At 47.3% G+C, this 19,284-nt stretch overlaps 1 protein-coding gene across 5 annotated transcripts in view; it reads right to left on the bottom strand.

Moving 5' to 3' along the window:
- Positions 1 to 19,284, bottom strand: part of LOC307230314 (semaphorin-3F-like) — a 49,460-nt gene that overhangs the window by 19,421 nt on the left and 10,755 nt on the right. For all 5 annotated transcript variants that reach the window (XR_013844160.1, XM_080000611.1, XM_080000610.1 and 2 more), the window contains exons 3-4: positions 161 to 321; positions 5 to 67 (exon numbers count right to left, since the gene is read on the bottom strand). Coding sequence is in view for 4 of the 5 variants with exons in the window: in XM_080000611.1 (XP_079856737.1) it covers positions 5 to 67; positions 161 to 321 (224 nt within the window). In the remaining variant the exon portion in view is untranslated. The remainder of the gene's footprint in view (positions 1 to 4; positions 68 to 160; positions 322 to 19,284) is intronic.

Here is a 19,284-nt window from a genome sequence, read left to right as displayed (position 1 = left end):
TTACGTTGGTGTCCTTCCCTGACAAGACACACTCGGTCTTCCTCTGAGGAGCCACCGGCCAGTGGATCTGAGGGACGGATCGACAACCCCATTAGATACGAGATACATAGACATTTATCGCGCAGATTCGGGATGAGCGGTATCACGGGTCATCTCTCACGATGAGCGGCTCCTTGTTGATGTCGTGCAGATCCAGGGACAGGATGTAGTCCTTGCTTCCCACGTACATGCGGTCGTGGTCCTCGTCCATCCGAAGGATCCGGTAGTCCGTGGAGTTGAGCAGGAAGGAGAAGTGGTGGGCGGTGCCGGTGGACCTCATCTCTGGATGGAGGAAGAAGAGAGCAAAAAGGGAAAGGAAAGGGTTATTTCATTCAAGGCATCCCATAACTGGTGGGCTTACGAAACACAACCGAAGAAACTCAAAGCTCAAACGAGGAAAAACTCAAAACTTGAACCACAAAAATGGCCCGAGAATATTTGAGTGGGAAGCTTTAATTTTGAAAAACTATGTCTATTGTCTGCCAAAATAAAAATAAAAGTGCCCCTTTTCTGGATGTGATATTTCCCCCTATTTAGTCCTAGAGCCAAACGATACTGAACACACACACACACACACACACACACACACACACACACACACACACACACACACACACACACACACACACACACACACACACACACACACACACACACACACACACTCTTGCAGAAACCTGTGCCTTGCTAACCACTCTTAAAACCACCTTCCAAAACTAGTCCCCAAGCTCGCCAACTGAATTTACAGTAGCTGCCATTAAAATTCTAGTTTGTTTTATATGGCATCTCAACCACACTGGCCTGGAATTATGGTTTTATGGACCAGCAAAACCTTCTACGAATGGTTTTATGCAATTTGAAAATAACCCACAGTGTATCCCACCCTGAGGGTCAGAATTAAATAGGAACAATCAGGCAACGCTACAGTCGGGATAGACAAAGAAGAGGGTAAATTCAAATCGGCAGATTGAAATTGTTTTCCTCCTTCGGGTCTATGTGCGTGTAATCTCTATAGGTGGCCCTGCAGCATTAGAGCTGGAGTCACATTACAAGTGTTCCATTTCCAGGGGACACATACCGGATAACGTTACCCCCCCCCCCCCCCCCCCCAACTCCCCCCACCACCACCACCCCGCCCGACTCCTTCCTTCATCCTCGTTGGCTTTCACTTCACTTAACTGACAATAGGAGCAGTTCTAGATCCTCTTATGCAGTTATTTCGGCGTAAGATACATTTTCTCCTCATTCCGTTTCTCTGTGACGACGGAGACGACGCGGATGTCTCCAAGGCTTTCGTCTCCCAGCACGCCACAGCACCACCACCGCCATTTGGAATGGCTTCATTGCATTGTTAAAACGAATTAGAAATCAAATCACTTTTAAATGGATAGCATATGCTGTTGAAGGTGAATCACTATTGCTGCATGTGTGTGTGTGTGTGTGTGTGTGTGTGTGTGTGTGTGTATGTGTGTGTACATGTGTGTGTATATGTGCGTGTGTGCGTGTGTGTAGTTGCATGTTTGCATAATGGGTTTCTGAGCGATACCAGGAATGCCCGTCAAGAGAACGAGGGGGGAGTGTGAACAGGAAGCAGCTCTGTCTGTGCTCCTGCATCGGTGTTCGAATCGGGTTCGGGAAGCAAACGGCCCGATGAGGGTGATAGGAGATAGCGCGAGCAGCAGAAGAGGCTTTTCAAACGGGGAACGCGAGGAGGCTGCCATCTGTATCTCCCTCACTCTCTCTCTCTGTTCCATTGAGGCTTCACTCCATTCCAGGTGGGAGAGCTGATCCCCAGCTCTTGTACCGGCCCGGTCCCGAAAGACGGCATTAATGGAGGTCCTGTTAGCGTTCCACGTCAGCGGCCGCAGACAAAGGTGTCGCTCTGCTTCAGTCTCATTGCCGCACCCCCCCCTTCGCCCCCGGTAGTACGGCCCATTGCATCAATGAGGGAAAGTTTGACAGCGGCTCTTGTTGGTTAAGAGCCTGCACGAGCAAATTACCTGCACAGTCGGTATCAGGATTCAAACTGAATATCAGAGAGTGAAATGTTCTCCACTGTGACCGTGCGTCAGCGATAACAGGAGACGGAAGGAGGCGAGACAGAGCGGGACGGCGGAGCCACCCTGGTGGATTTAACGGCGACACAAAGTCGAGCGGAGTTGAAACGCACGCAAATATGCGGCAACGGCCAATCGGAGGATGGAGGTGTTCATCCGATATTCCCGCTCGGTGAAAAATGTTTAGTTCCCCATCCACTTTAGTTCATATTGATCATAAAATGGAAGTGGAAAAGCTTACAGTAGCGGGAGCCAGTTTCCTGTTCTAGATGACTTGTCCAAGTTCACTTATGGGTGAATAAATAAAAAGAATGATTTCTGGAGGCAGTTGCTGTGTGATGATGGTTATAACATGTAAAACCAACACGACTGACTGCCAAGGGAGTGACTGCAGTCCATCACTGATTTAGCATATATAAGGCTGACATTTGACATTTATTCCAATAAGAAATGTGCAGAAATGATCATAACACACATACTGTATATCTGCACTCTTATAAAATACATCCATACAAATGTATTCTAATGTATCTGAGTTTAGATATATATATATAATGTATGAATTCATCCGTAAATAACCTATACACTTCCTCAAAGCGTTGACAGTTTCACCGCTGGCACCAGGCAAACCACCAGATTAACATCCATCGTCTGAAAGTTTCCGAGCGGCGAGAGATCTGAGCTCGAAACGGTCAATGTTGTTGTCACGATTTATCACTTTCTCATGATAGGCCTGCAGGTAGCAAATAAACTTGAACGTGTCCGTCACTTGTATAGCTCTCATTAAGGTTACGTACGCTTATGAGCGCATGCTCACACAAAAGGAGCCAAGTCTATTTATTAAGCCACATTCACAATACGCTCTCAAGGGCTTCACAATTTTCACATTTCATGTAGAATTCAATGCCATCCCATCGTCTAGTCTAACCGGCAAGGGAAAAACTCCCGGAAAAAAAACACTCGGAAGGGGAAAAAATCAGAATAAATCCTTAGAAGGGGCCACAAAGGGAGGGATCCCCCCCCCCTTTCTTCAGGACGTCCAGGCTGCAATGGGTGAACGGAGGAGGGGAGCTGTTGCAGAGGGACTCCTTGTACAAGATCAGTAACTGGAGTGAGGACACAGGTGCAGGCGCTGACAGCGGCCTGACGACGGGCTAAATCCAAGCAGGATACCCGATCCCAAACAGCACACGCACACACACACACACACACACACACACACACACACACACACACACACACACACACACACACACACACACACGCACACACACCGCCACCCTCCTGCATTGGTCCGTAAACACTGCAGCCCGTCTGCAGCCGCTGCTTTGTTGTCCGCCCTGGCAGGACCAGAGGATCGGCCCCTCACCTCGAGGTGGAGCCCTGAGCCGCGTTGGCAGGGCGAAGAGGTGGCAGGACACCGGAGACGGCTGCTTAAGGGGACACCGGACGTCACCAGCCTGACGGCCCACATTCATCACCCCTGCACTCAGATTAGCACTGGAGGTCATTTGAATGGGAGCGTGCCGGCGAACGAAAGGCCGGGGCTGGACACGCCGACAATCCTAACTTCAAGGTCGCGAGGGACACAAACGGACCAGAAATGTGCACGAATCGTATCCTGTGACAATTTTTCAAAATAGACTTCAGTGATCAGTGAACGATTCTATGTACCATTGACTGAGTTTATTTCTTCCTATCTATCAATATCAATCTTTTTCGGAGTCAACCTCATTCTTTTTATACTGTATGTTGGACTGACATTCAAAACCAATAGGATCCATTATTCTCTGCAACGACTGACTGCTGACAAACTATAATATAACAAAGAATTTATGGATATTGTTACAGTTTGTAATAATACAGATAGATAATAACAATTGATATCTTTGGCGCTATCATCAAAATAATTAAGTAATTCAATATTATGTGATTGATGATATATACAACATTTCCAAAATGGAATAATTATTTCCATAATTGACATTATATATGGCTTCCCTCCTGTGGTTTGTGTTGCAGGCGGGAGATGTTGCGCAACGGCCTTTTGGAAAGCTCCATGCATTCAACAACCGTCTTAAAATATACAACATTCCGCTTCTTGTGTTCTTTTCCAAAGCAAACTACCAGTCAGAGTCGCAGAGTCAAAGCCCATTAATGGGTAAAAGAAAATAATAAAGTTTGATGACTGTGTTTACCGTAAAATTGGTATTTGGCAAAGTAGGCGACTGCAAAAGTCCCCCTCCTTAGCTGAACGCAGTGGAATGATAAAAGTTGGAAAGGTGAGTAAAGTGGATGAAAAAGAACTGTTCTAATGAGTAGATCAACAGAACATGCACGCATCTGTGTGGGAGTGCGGCGGTGTGACGGGGCGGTGAGTCCTCATTAATCCTCAGAATAGTTCCACGTCGTTGTGTCTACGCCTGCACTTGTGTGTCCAAACTAGATTATGTTCCACCGCAGTAAAACAACGCGGCTGATACTGAACCAGCGGCTTAAATCTTGTTATGAAAGCGAACAACGTGTTCGGAAACACTCCAGCACAAAGGACCAGGGAAAGGTCCTGAATGATACGCACTCCAAAAAAATAAATAATAAGGGTATATTTTATTTAAGGGTAAAATATGATACAAGATACGAAAGTAAATATCTATTTTTTTTTTTCATGCTTATATGACAATATTACAATATCCTCTTGGAAATGTTAGAGTCAGTCTACTACTTTTTTGCCGTGTGAAATACCATTTTTCCCTGGAAGTGCCTTCACCGTGGAGCGATAAGAGTAAAAGAATGATAACAGGCTGCTCCACGTCCTCCCGCTGCTCTTTCCTCGGCACAATTCATTTTTTTTTGATGGTGTTCCTGTCTGTTCCAGCTCACATTTAATGGCCCATGCCACTTAAATCATGAAAGATGGTAAAAACAAAACATACCCCTGACATGGTGTTAAGCAGGCAAATTTACTGCCGACTGGTAATAGTAAATCCAAAAATGATAAGACAGAAGTGTCTGCCCAGGAGGATTTGGGGATCTGGTGTACATCACTGAGGTGCTCACACAGGGATTTTGTAATGACTACCAGACCTGAGGGCAGATGGAGCCCAATTCCTTTTCCCCCTTTCTTTCCTCTGTGTGTGTGTGTGTGTGTGTGTCTGTGTGTGCGTGTGTGTGCGCGTGCGTGTGTGTGCGTGTCAGCATATGTACTTCTGTGCAGCGAAAGCTAGAATTACAATGATCATACACTTTTCTAACATTAGAAAAGCCTATTACATATTCCTGCAGTGATCTTAGAATATAAATGATCTGCCACGAAACCAAGGCTGCAGTCTGTCCACCTGTTGTGGTCCCTATTCAGTCTCTGCTTTACAACCCAGGCTTACAATTTTTTTTCAAAGCATCAAAATGCTTTTACGTAACAGAGTCTCTACCGCAAGAAACCTCAAGCATGTGGCATAATACATCACATCGATTACTTTTTCTTGTCATGTGACATTTTTAGGACATTTCAAAAGTCAAGCCGATTCGATATTATAATCTTCGTTTAGTACAGGGGAATGCTTGCGTGATTCTTCTTCGGAAAGGGCTCCAAAAAGATTATACTGGCGCTTATTTCAAGCTTCTACGGGGACGAGAACTCCCCTTCCCGCCCCTTCCAGTCCCCCGCCCGGGTTTGGGGGAGAGAGAGAGAGAGAGGGAAGGGTGCTGACAGCAGAAAATCCCACATACCTGCCCAGGCATCCCCGGCATGTCTGAAAATCCCCATGGCTCTCCTGAAGCCGGGGGGGGGCGTGGCCTCACCTTGCCGCAGCTTGTTTCCAGCCATGCATCACCGTGTGCATGCGTGGTTTACAGCACGGCAACACACACCTAAGTGTCCATAGCGCTTTTTCTGGTGGAGATTGATGATTAGAACATCTCTGACCGGAATATCTGGACAGGAATATCTTGCGCCCGGTCACGGGACAGAAAGTTAAGGACATCAGGGACATTGGAGGGGACCTAACCGGAGGAAAGAAACGTTGTCCGTTATCGGTGAAACGCCCTCGCAGCTTCCATCGACAGCTCATAATCAGCCTCTCGCCACAGAGTGACGCCTGCACTATTGACTCTGAACTCATGTCACAGGAGCTGATTGCTGTTTACCTGCTCCCATCTTATCGCAGAGCTTCCGGATGCTGTCACTCCGATGCTCTTCATGCCTCTCTGCCACTGTGTGTGTGTGTGTGTGTGTGTGTGTGTACGTGTACGTGCGTGCGTGCGCGGGTGCAAGTGTGCGCGTGTGCAAATAGAAACAGTGCATTAGAACTCTCTGATCCTTAGATCAAGTAAAAGACACCTGTCTTCCACTGCTCAAGTCAGGCGGGAGTAGGAAAAACAATATTGATTTAATGAAGGAGCGCTCGCTCACTTCCTGAGTGGAGAGGAAGATTATAAAAAAAATAAATCCATATCGGCTGATTCGAATGACAGGAGACGTTAATTAAAGCACCGGGGAAGGAAAGAGGAAAAATTTCCCGACCGACTTGGGTTGAAGAAAGGTCACGTATGTTTCTTTACACTCTTGAGTGTCTTCTTCCTCACCGCGCACGCGTAACATTTATAAAATGTTGCCAAAACAAGATGGAAATAACAAGCTGGTGTCCCAGGGTGCGAATCTGAGGAGCACGTAGAATATCAGATACTAGATCTCTGGCTGCACCGAACCCAGGCACAGCTGCCTCTGGAACCGCTCTCTGGGGGCCACAGGTGAAAGGTCAGAGGTCACCGGGTTTCGAAGGTGAAGGCTCATCCCCATCACCCCTTACACACCTCCGTGTAATCAGGATTATGTTGTGGCTGCGGCAAGATGGGACAGGAGAGAGAGAGAGGTGGGGAGGTCGGGGTGTCTTGGGTGGGATATGTTTAGAGCAGAGAATGCCAACGGCGGGAGGATTAAAGCAGACAAGCTTCAGTCTCCAACGGGGGGAACAATGAGGAGGCGAGAGGGACTGCTCATTGGAAGTGAAACGAAATGTCAAAATATGACTTTGTGACATTTTATTTGTTCGACACAAAAGCTTTTCATCTGATTGCTGTAATCCCACGCTCTGCTCATCACACACAATGCAATATAGGCAGCACAATACACTCACATCAATGATCCTCAAAGAGGTTCTCCCATCATTACAGACTAAAACCTCTGAGACCCCGAGGAAGAAGAACCATTTGCATGCTGGGCTTTTTGTGCCATAAAACCGCACCTCACGGGCAGCCAGCAGGTCAGTCTTCCTGGGCCCCGGGTCCTTCCCTCGCTTTATAAAACTAATCCTAGGGTTTTGGGGAACATGGAAAAGATGGTACTGGCGTGCTGCTTTGGTTACAAAATGCTGTATCCCAGAGCCTCAGTCTAGGCCCACTTAGCCATTGTACGCACAGTTATAAGTGTGTGTGTGTGTGTGTGTGTGTGTGTGTGTGTGTGTGTGTGTGTGTGTGTGGGTGTGTGGTTGTGTGGGAGTGCGCGGGGACTAGGGTTGTGAAGATGCTGCAAGCCGCTGTAATGATGATGAAGCTGTGTTTGTTGTTGTAGCTGCTCCGCGGCGGGCAGAGGGGCTGGCCGGGGTCCGGGGCGGTGGCTGTGTGGGCTGGCGCCGGTGGTCAGCGGTGACAACAGAGGTTAGAAGGATTAGGGCGAGGGCTGAATAATGAGACGGCGCAGGCGTTAATGAACGGGGGGGAAAAAAATAAAAAATCCTTCTCCTCGGCTGACCTTTAACCCCGCGCCCGGGACAAAATACGCTCTCTCGGTCAGCTGCGCCAACACGCGCACGATGATTGGAGCTTATTTATGGACGCTCTTGATATCCTCTCCTGCGTCCAGCTTGTCTCCTTGCAGAGCTTTGAACGCTGTAGTTGGTCACAGTTGAGATGGGAACTTGGGAACGCGTTTCTTTCCGATCATTTGAACCAAAAAGTGGGCAAAACCTACGTACCCTATCGTTTACCCCCCTGCAGTATCAAGGTCATGGTCAATGCGGCTCTCGCTGCGGGAAATGAGATGGGGGATAATTAGGAGGTAAAATTGGAGAGGCCATTAGGAGCAAGTGTTGACTCAAGGTCCACTGGGGACAACATCCACCTCCACCCTCTCTGGGTGTTCCACTCTCCGGTCCAGGGCCAGGGATCTACCGAGCCCTCTCAGGTCATTTTTCACCCCCCCCAGGAGCAAACAGTGCTTTTGATGGGTGAGAATGGAAGAAGGAGTCCCCCGGGGTGGAGACGTCTGACAGCCAACCTAAGAGCGTCCATTTATCAAAGCCGGCAGCGCAGCGCCGTGGAAACTCAGGGTGGACAACCCCCCTCCCCGGCTGCTGGAGGGGCAAAGAACACTCAACCCTCCTCCTCATTAAAAGGCCGTTTAAAACGGCACACAGAGGCCCTTTGATGCTTATTCTAATCATGACTTGGACGGAGGACAAAACAGCTTTAGTGAGCGCCACAAACAATCCCCACAAAACACTGACAGAGATCTCGGCTGCCAGCTTAGGTAAGAGAGCGCGGTGGGGGAGTGATTTCATCCATTTACTTTCTTTTTTTGTGAGTTTCCCAGAGAAAGCAGGATACTGTGCAGACAACAAACTAGCAGGTCACCGCTGTCTCCTTGCGTCAGCTCGCACACGTTTCCTCCCCAAATAAGGTACAACTCACAGGCCGTTTCCGGAGAGATGGAATGAGGTTTACAAATCGACGCCAAGCCTGAAGCAAAAAATCTGTGATGCGGATATGTAAAGCCTGAAAAAGGCGCCGGGAAGGTGCGCGTCCGATTCGGATTGCAAGCGTTGTAAAAAGCAGAATTGAAATCGCAGAGAGTTCAATCATTTAAAGCACCTACAAGCCGCTTCCACTTGGCAACAGCTGTCCGCTTTCCCGGAATCTTTTACTGCATTTGCTACGTGGAAATGTTCCTTTGATCCACATGTGTGACCAAAGTACAGATTTTAAATACCGGTCGTCATTTTTGCACAATGGTGAGTGCATAAAATTCACTGTGTGCATATGCGCCGATGGCAGCGAGGCTTTATGTTAATGATGAAATAATACACAACATGAGTTTCTACATCTGTCTTGAAACCTTTGGTATGCTCCTATAAAAGTAATGACTCTGTTGTCAGGAACCCCGACGGATTTCTAGATGATCTACACATGATACTCTGACGGGGGTCGAAGTTGTGCTTTTGCACAAGTGAGAGTGTTTTCTTTCTTCAGTCTTTTCAATCGACCGTTTATTTCGATGCTCCAGCGCAGTTGACGTTGTTGTCAAAGTTGGATACGCAAAATGCTGGTTCCTGTTTTTCCCAATCCGACACGCTCATTCCGCCCCGTGACAACTGATGGGGAAGCGTCCAACGTTTCTTCCACGCCGTGACTCATAATATTTCTTAACACTTCCAGCGCCCTTACACATTGTCCAACGCGATGAAAAACGGTGAAAAAAAAGGATCTTGTTGTCATGGAGGCTTTCCAAAAGGATATGCCATCACCGTTTATCTAGAATCTCTCTTCCTAATGTCACGGCATTTTCAGTCATCCTTCAGCTTCCATTTGACACCTTGCTTTTTCTCTGCGCCTTGTCTGGTCCTGCCACCTTCTGCATACCAACCTACTGAGATAAGACACGCCTTTGTTTTGTTGTTTCCTCGCCCCCATTCTGCAGCACCCAGCGTGCCACAACTGCATGGGGCGGGGCGACGGGGGGAAAATCCATCCCTTATGCGTGCAATAACGAGTGAGTGCCAAGCTAATTGTTCACCCCTAAATCGTCTCAGCTGCAGACAGCGCGTTCAACATTAAATTAACCCAGACGATACCGTAATGGAAAATATCATTTCAAATATATCGTCTTAAATGTATTTTAAATCGTCTATTTTAGATTGCCTTCACCCTAAATTCCATCTGCTAGGACCCCTCTGTAAGACTGCAGCCGGCCAGCCGTGCAGGTTTGCTCAGCTCAGGGGTCACCGGCGTCTGGAGGTTATCATACAACGAGAGACAAACAAGAGGCGGCCAGGAGCCCATCTGCCTCCACTTGGGGGGGGGGCTCAACACCGCCTGTCCTGCCACCGCGCCACACCCCACTTGACCCCTGCGTCGGTGCCAGACAAAGACGGGGTCACCCCCCCGACCAGGTTACACGTCAACGGGGACTGCTGGCCCCGGCTTCCTGGGCTAATGCCGTATGACAGGCACAAGACAAGCAAATAAAACCGGCGGAGTGGATGGCTGTTAAGCGGCGTGGCGTGGTCTTAAGGTTGCGGTGTCAGCATTAGGGCCCGTGGCGAGGCCCCCGTTCACTGGGCTGACGTGCTTTGTGCTCACTTTACAGCAGATGGAAGCCTCACCACAAAGACTGCGGCGGGCATGCATAGTCATGAGACATCGCCACATAGAAACCCACACACACCCCAGATCAGCCACCATGAGAAATATGAAATGAAATCCCTCTTAGAGGGCTGCCACTCAAAACCATTCCATGAGTTCTATTCTACTCTCTGTCAGTTTTCTTACGTACATTTGCTGTGCTACAATTTGTGAACAAGCGCTAAAACACCCGGAGCATGCATTAACAGACTGCAGCATGCGTCATCATCAATCAAGCACCACTGTATAATTCACACTTTCATGAAAATAAGGAATCAAGTTTCCACTTTATTGGCTTCTCCAAATAAAACTCAATTGCAACCAGTTTCGGCCCGTAAATCCATTCCGTTGATGAAAAAAGTGGAGGCATGTGCACAAATCAATAATGGCCTTGATTGCAAGACGTTTCTGAGAATAATTACACCCAGAAGAGAGCCTAATATTCTTTTTTTCTCCAGAGTCTTTTCCCTCCCTTCTCACCATCTATGGTATATCCATGGCTAAGAATAACATGGTAACGGAAAAAAAATAATAAAAAAAAAAACTCACGGAGAGAATTACTGTGGAGATAGTCGAACAACAACACGCCGACTTAGCCTTTGACAAGTTATTACAGGTAACTCCTGGGCTCATTATATCGTCTGGAGAAGAGCCCAAGTGCTCAATATTATGCTCATTATATCGTCTGGAGAAGAGCCCAAGTGCTCAATATTATGCTTTCCTGGGTTTCGTCTCAGTGAGACAACAGCCGAGCCCGAGTCCCGGTAACACTAGTTGTGTTTTCTCACGTCTTTCCTGGACCCGGTCCATTGGGTTGAATAGTTCAGATTACGTTATGGGACGACGGGCTCTCCTCTCCTTGCGGACCAGGTTAAGACGAAGAGGCTTTTCTACGTCGACCTCACCCGTCTTTCCCGACAGTAGAGGCACTGGTGACATGACTCGGGCTCGAGTGCAGTAGTCTGCAGGAACCTTCCGTCTCTCTCTTGTGTTTCAGCGGCGATGGAAACACACACACACATACACCCCACAGACAGACCAAAAAAAACCCCAAAAAACTGAGATTTTGAATTGAATTCAGGAGTGGTTTGGAGAGAGCCACTGGAATAGTTGAGTGAAAACCAACCGATGAGGCTAGAACAGCTGCGGGAGACGGGATGTCGTGCGGTTCATCATTTACCGCTTGTCTGTTCGGCATGAATAATGTGGAGGGGAGAAGAGAGGGCGGGTGGGGAGGAGGAGGGAATAGAGGAGGGGTGAAGAGATGGGGAAGATGGCTGGAGAGGAGGGGAGGGGGAGGAGTGGTGAGGGAAGGAGAGCGGAGGCAAACGTATAATATCGGGGCGATGAGGTGAAAGGCCGTCTATGTGGTCGTCGGAGATGCCGGAGGAACGGATGGAGTGAAAGAACGAAGGGTAGAGGGGCAGAATGTAGTCAGACGAAGTGTGCGAAAGAAGGGCCTTTTAAGGAATAGTATCTAAATCCCATCTTTATCCTGATGAAACCTTGTCCAAATTAATGTGTATTGTACAAATCTCAATTCTACCCTCAAAGATGTTATTGGTTGTGGTGGTTGAACTCCTTTGTATTCAACCCCCCATTCAATTGATTACTGATAACTTGATCGACTTCTTCTACTTACTTGATGCCATTCTTTGTTTTGTGTTGTTGCTGTCGTTATTTTGCTTTATTCAAAAGTCTTAACGGCTCTCCCAAAATGACCATCTGACAAGACCACCCGCCACACGCCAGCTCTTATTTCTCAGTCAAGACAGAGTTATGCTGCGCAATCTACTGCTTATTCAATGTGTTCTCTCTTATGACATAACCAATATGACACGTAACAAAAACTTGGGACAAGAATGGCTTCCATCTCAAAGCGAGGAAGGTTTACATAAAAGTAATTGCAGCTAAAAACTGCCACTTAGTACATTCCAATAGGGTAAATATCTGCTTTGAACGGACAAATTGTCATTCAAGATGAAACATGTTGCCAGCCATCACCATTCACACCAGCCATCGGTCCCCTGTGGGCGGGCCCTACACGCTCAAACTGCCCTGCAATTAAACCAAAACTACCCCGGGTCAGACGGACAGACAGGCTAACCTATAGATCACCGCCCGTCTCTGTTATCCGCAGGGTTTTTTTTTTAAGTTTTTTTTTTTAACTTCCCTCGCTGACTGACACGCTCTCCCCTCCCATTTGGAACAGCGCCGCTCAGGCTGCTTTCATGTTTGACGGACAGACGGGACTTCCTGCGCTGCGACCCGCTGGCCTCTCCTCACCCGTGACCAAAAAGGGTCAGTGCACAGTGGAGGGTTCGCTCGGAGAGGAATTTAAATAGTGACAATTACTTTGAAAAGCAAAAAAAAAAAAAAAAGTTGCATTCTTACGAGGCACATTATGCAACCGGCGTCCATGTTTATATGGAGGCCTGCGGCCAGATATCCACAGTAAGACATTTTAACGGCCTTGTTAACGGGCCGCATGGTGGTCACCGAAGACAAACAAAGGGACGTGTTGTGGTGTTGTGTTGCCTGTTGCGTTGTCAACTGTACTTTCCAACAATCCCAACAAAATGTTGATGTTTTTGGGACAACTCAGATGTATGAGAGCGACAGAAGTATCGGTCATATAGACACCGGGAGCATCAGATGGGAGCCTCTCAGGCCCGACCAAGTGTGCACGGCTGCTTCCGAAGACTGAAGCCACGCCCTGCGGCGCCCCTCTGGTGGTGCTTTCCAGAGCAGCTCTTAACCCCGCCCACACCCACGCAAATAAATGGAGGACAGGCCAAGCTAAAACATTAAAAATACACGTTCAATACGTTTACCCCTGAAGTGTTCTCTTTATGTTAATATCGCTCAATATTCATAAGTCAGAAATGTTTATTTTATTTGAAGTTATTGATTACTTCCGATGGGGCGGGGGGAGGGGTTGCGGTCAGGATCAGTCGATCGCCAGCAGCCGTTCATTGGGCGGCAGAGGGGCGTGTAGGGCGTGTAGGGCGTGTAGGGCGTGCGCTCCGGGTTACCGTGGAAACCCCGCCTCGCTTCCGCGTCCGCGCTGTCTCCAATCTTGCGGCCGCCGGCGGGGCTGCCCGCGACCAAGCTCAACATGTGTTTCGCCTCAAAACAGCTGGAAGCGACTCGAGCCGGTTCCGACGCGGCCCCTGCATCGGCTCCTCTGACTAAGATAACTTCTCGTCCTGACCATCACATTCTTCTCTGTTTTCCCCCGTTGCGGCAATAATTGGAAATCATCCGTGAAATCGGCGATTAAGATCGTCCCTCGTTCTGATTAGGAGCTTAATGAATTTCATGCACCAATTGGGACAAAACTCTGCGCAACCCCCACGGCCGCGGCGGAACGCGGAGTTTCGGCTTTTTCTCCGGCGCGGCGTCGTTGGCCGCTCCGCTCAGTTGGGACTCGCCGCTACACGCAATCGGAGGACGGATCAGCAACGTTGAAATGACCTTTCAAACACTCTCTTCGCTGCCAGGCGTATTCTCCTGTTACACGCTGTGCGGTGTTTGACATTTAAGCTTTTACGCATTATTGTTTCCAGACAGGTCAGCGGATGATGTCACGTTTAAAAAACGCGGCGGTCCGCACCCGGCCAAACCCCCGAGCTATTTCGCTCCGTTCTTCGCACTTTTGCATGAGAACCTGCCGCTTCACACCCACTCGCCCTATCGGGAGACGCTCGGACACGTCGGGGGGGGGGAAATAAACGAGGAAGATAACGAGATATAGAAGAGGGGGGGTTATTGCAAGCCAAGAGAAGGGAGAGAATCTTGTTTTTTTTTTCAATGTGAAATCCAGCGGTGTGCGTGACAGCGGAAAGTCTTGGTCACGGTGCCGTGTCAGGTGGGTTGTTGGAAGAGGCTCAAACCACTTCTTATCTGACGCTGTCATACCTCCTCGGAAATCAATGCTCTGCCATCCGGTCCGTGCTGATAAGACGACCAAACACACTGTTCCACACGCCGACTGAAGAATATCTGTGTTTATAAGCGGCCTCTCAGCCGCTCTTCCCTCTCTCACACACACACACACACACACACAGACACACATACATACACACACACACGCACACACAGACACACACACACGCATACACGCACACACAAACACACGCGCGCACACGCACACGCACGCACACACCCAGAGCCTTCTTCCCCATCCTATCATTGTCATCTGTTTTTCATCCATGACACTTCAACCACACACAAGTTATGTTTCTGCTCAGTGTAGGCCTTGTTTCGACGCAGCTCGTCAAGTTTTTCTTACACCGGCCTGTCAAAAGTTCTGGCTACGATGGCATCCCGAGAGAGATTGAATCGTGCACGAAATTCACACGGCGATGGGCTTAAAGTACGGGGAATTGATACAGTCGGTTCTTTTGACGATCACGTAAACAAGCCCGAGCAAGAGAAAAGGGGCGAAGGCAGAAAGTTGAACCGTAGTTTGTGAAAGGTGAAAGTGTGACAGATGGTGAAGGCGATCACTATCTGCTTTGGCACCCGCGTCTTCTGAGATTCTTTCTGGGTTTTTTTCGGATATGGGACTTTAGATTTGGTGAGATTGCCTAACACCATTAAATCTCAAATCAGACCATTGCACCAGCCAAATGCAGAAAGGGGCTGCTTTGGGCAAACTGCAGTGGAACCAGAGAACACTTTAGAAAAGTGCACGGTGCACTTTGGCAGGCAAACGTTTATTTTTTATTTTTTATGGTTTCATTTGGTTTAATTTCCCATAATCCAACGGTTTGGGGTGAATAAATCATTCATTGATGTCTTAATAGGATGGTGTAATCCTGCCACCGTGGTGAATAGATGAATTTCACGCAGTGCAGTATGTGCCAACTTTGTCTGGAATCCTGGTCTGAGATTAACCCTCTAATGACCAAGCACAGCCAGATCTTAATTATTCATTTAAAACAAGGTAATCAAAGTCGAAACAACAACCTATGGGATATGAAAAAAATGTAAATAAAACCAAATCTGCATGTAAATCTGCATTTGTTTGAAAGGAATATAATCAACGTTTCAATGTGACATAGATGTACAGTATTATAGACGACTTTAAATTGTTTCAGGCATAGGAATGATTGTATAAATATATGGATCTCAGCATGTTTGACATTCTAAAGATGGTGATTTTCCATAAAGCCGTATTGTGTTCCTGGATCGCTCCCTTGCGTACACTGTTTCGAGTGCAACCCATAAAACCGAGGTCTGTCTGCCACGGACGGTACGTGCGCGCACAGGAAAAAGTTGGTTTCTAGTCATATTGTGCCAAGAAGCGGAGCTATCTCGCTACGAGCCTCCGGGGGCAGCTCGCATTCTTACGCTGCGCTCATACGGGTCAGAACACAGTCTGGAGGAACGCGTCCATTCATCTTACACGACATCCTACAGAACATGAAAGCTCAGGACCGCGGCCAAGTTTTCAGGGCCAAGAGGACTGATGCGGCACGGCGGCCAAGAGCGAGAGCGAGAAAAAAAAAAAGACGAGAACGACAAGGACGGAGGCAGGAAAGGAGAGACAGAGAGACAGAATGAGTATGAATGCACTTCCAGTGTTTTACGACCCCCCCGTCCCCCCCCGTCCACCGCCATCCCCTCGGTGGAAATGAATGAAGTAAATGAATGATGGACCAAACCCACACAAACGCCCCTCTCCCATTGAGACCGTGCAGTCCATTCACAGGGATGAGTGAGGCGGCGACACCAACAACAACAATAACAACAGCAACATAGGAGGCCCCCGCTCCTGATTCTTATTCATACATATGTATGCAGTCACATGGACACACACACACACACACACACACACACACACACACACACACACACACGAGCATACACACAAACACACACATATGGCACAGACACCGCGAACAACGCTGCCGAAATGCCATTAGAGGACACCTAGAGCGGGTTCCTGAGAACAGGGCCGCATCACAAAGACTCGGGGGCCAGAGGGCAGGCAACGGGGGCAGAGCGCGGGGAGAGAACTTGGCATCGCGTCAATACAAGCGTCACAACGAGCCGGGGCCGGAGGCCGGCCCCGCCCCCTCGCAATCAGCGCATTATCTACGCTACACGAAGCCCATCAGTGCATGGACCCAGAAAACAAGGCCTTCAGAAGCCCCGTGTTCCACCACCATCCAGCCCCCCCCGCCCCGCCTCCTCTCCTTTGTTCTGCTCGGATGGAACAGGTCTCCGAGGTCCTGGCCCGGCGAGACGGTGATGTCCGAGGGCCAGTGCCATCCTCACCTCTGATAGGGGAAAATATATTGAAAGAATGTAATGTATTATATTAAAGGTGCATTTGAATATATGGGAGGACATGGGACACAAATATTTCGCAATATATGACATCATATTGTTTTTTTTGTTTTTTTTGTTTTTTTCCAGAAAATATAATTACCAAACATCACTTATTTATTTTCCTGGTTTTCATATATATTAAATTAACTGTAACTAATGAAAATAAATACCGGTACATGGTAATCTTTTTTACAATATACTAAAAGCAGCCATATCTGATATATCCTGCAATATACTGCAAATATTGGATTATTGGATATACTATTTTCCAATACATTATATATATATAAATATATAAATATATATTTATTTATTTGTTTGTTTGTTTGTTTTTAATTATAATTGATTTATTGAATTATATGTATCAATACATAAGTGTATGATTTTCCTCTAGCATTTCTAAATATCTATGTTATGTTGTTAGGTTGCCACATGCTGAAGATATTGTGAAAGGAGTTTTATGAACCATTTAAACACCATACGTATGACGTATGGTGTTTAAATTACGCAATAATGAAAAAAAGATTAATATTAGTATATTAGTTCTCTACACATAGCAAAATGAAAATAAATGACCCCTCCACGAGGCCTAAATCTGTTGACTGGTGATTGGATGAGAGTTGAATATAGGTTTTTCCTTTTATGGTTGGCACCAAACTGCACTCGGTTATGCTACGGTGCAATCCAGCTTCCACAGAGGGAGGAAGATGGGGGGATTGCTCCAGCTTTTCGGATCCAGAGATGAGACTCCAGCAGATCACGGTCAGGCTCAACCACAGGTTTTATTTCTCCAATAATCATGTGGACAGTTTTTTGGCCCGTATCTGAAACATATCTCTATCTCTCTCTATGTCTCTACCTGTCTCACAGACACACACACACACACACACACACACACACACACACACACACACACACACACCGGTGTTTGACAGTAAAGTCAATGTTTCACAGGTTGTCCAGCACCCGCTTCAACATAAAAGAAAAACCAACTTATGATTTACGAGCGGTCAGTTCAAGCTTGGCCAAAGCTGTGCATAATGAATTACTTTAACCGCAGCAATGCGCGGAAGGAAAACATTTGTGCAAGATCCTACTTTAGAAAGCCCAGCGTTTTAATGGTCAGCGAGCAAGATATATGATGACTCAGGGCCGCACTTCTATCCTTGTGCTCTTCGAGGCGAGGCGATTCGAAACAGTTGTTCCGAAACAATTTGTGTGACGTTCATACCGTAGGTGTGAATAAAGTCGGGCGTAGGGCTGGAGGAGGCATGTGCCGGGGTTATCACCGGGTCAACGCCGACGTGCTGAAGCCGGAGCGCTTTTCAGCAGAGCTAAACCGTCTCAGCCGACACTCGAACGCGGCTAATGGGAAACAGATACGCAATTTGTTCCGAGGACGCCTTTCATGCACACTCCCCCCGACTCATCCTCGTCCTCCCGCCCCTCTCTCTATCTGTGGACCGGCTAAGACGGCGAACCTGACACTGATACCCGGCCCTATATTAACACTCACGGACCCCTCTAAGTCTGTTTTATCCCTCCTTTCACATTTTCACCCACTCACCTTATCTCCGAGCTCTCCCCACTTCTGCTCTCTCAGCATATATATCTACTGCACCGCTCTGTCTCTGCTTTGCATCCTTCTCTCCCTCCCCTGGACGTGGTAGAGTCAATGTTATTCTTTTTCATCTTTCAGCGTTAGTTGTCATGAAAGTAAGATATCGCCCTATCATCATAGCGCCGGTTTTGAAGTCCGTATTAAAGTGGTTATCCGTAATATTATTTATAGAGCCCTAACCCTTTTTGGTCCGAAATATTGTGTAAAATGGAAAAGGTATTTGACAGAGACTTAGAAATGGATCCAATGTCATTGATCTTGGGCCTCCCAAGTGGAAATATAAGTACAAAGCAAAGGGATATATAACATTCTTACCTTTGCTGCGAGAAATAAATATATTATTACAATGGACTAGTGATAGGGGCCTTTCTAAAAAGGCTGCTGCAAAGTTATTTGAGCTGGTTTCTTTGGAATATCTTACAAGCGTTCTACATATAAAAACAGTTCAGTTCTACAAAATCTGGCGTCCCTACCTCGACTATGTTGGACTTTCTGTTGGATCTTTCTTCTATTATTTTACAGAGAGTCTCTTCTATCTGAGCTCACCGGCAATATCGGCTTTTCCTAAAATCTCCTGTATATGTTTGCTGATCTGAGTATTTTCTTTTGTTTGTTTGTTTGTTTGTTTGTTTTATTATTGCCTTATATGTTTGTCTTTGTTGTTCTCGTGCACAATAAGAAAATCCAATAAATATATTGTTAGAAAAAAAAGATAGAAAAACGCCATTAAGTGTATTTGTATTATGCCTGTTTTCCTCCATATGCTGTTTCCACTGCTGCTGGCGGGGTCCTCCTTTCCCAGCAGGAACGCAAAGGCCCGGAATGTGTCAG

Source organism: Zeus faber (assembly GCF_960531495.2).
Source record: "Zeus faber genome assembly, chromosome: 5".
Lineage (NCBI taxonomy): Eukaryota > Metazoa > Chordata > Actinopteri > Zeiformes > Zeidae > Zeus > Zeus faber.
Note: the sequence above shows the minus strand (reverse complement) of the source record. Positions and strands in the feature narration are given on the sequence as shown.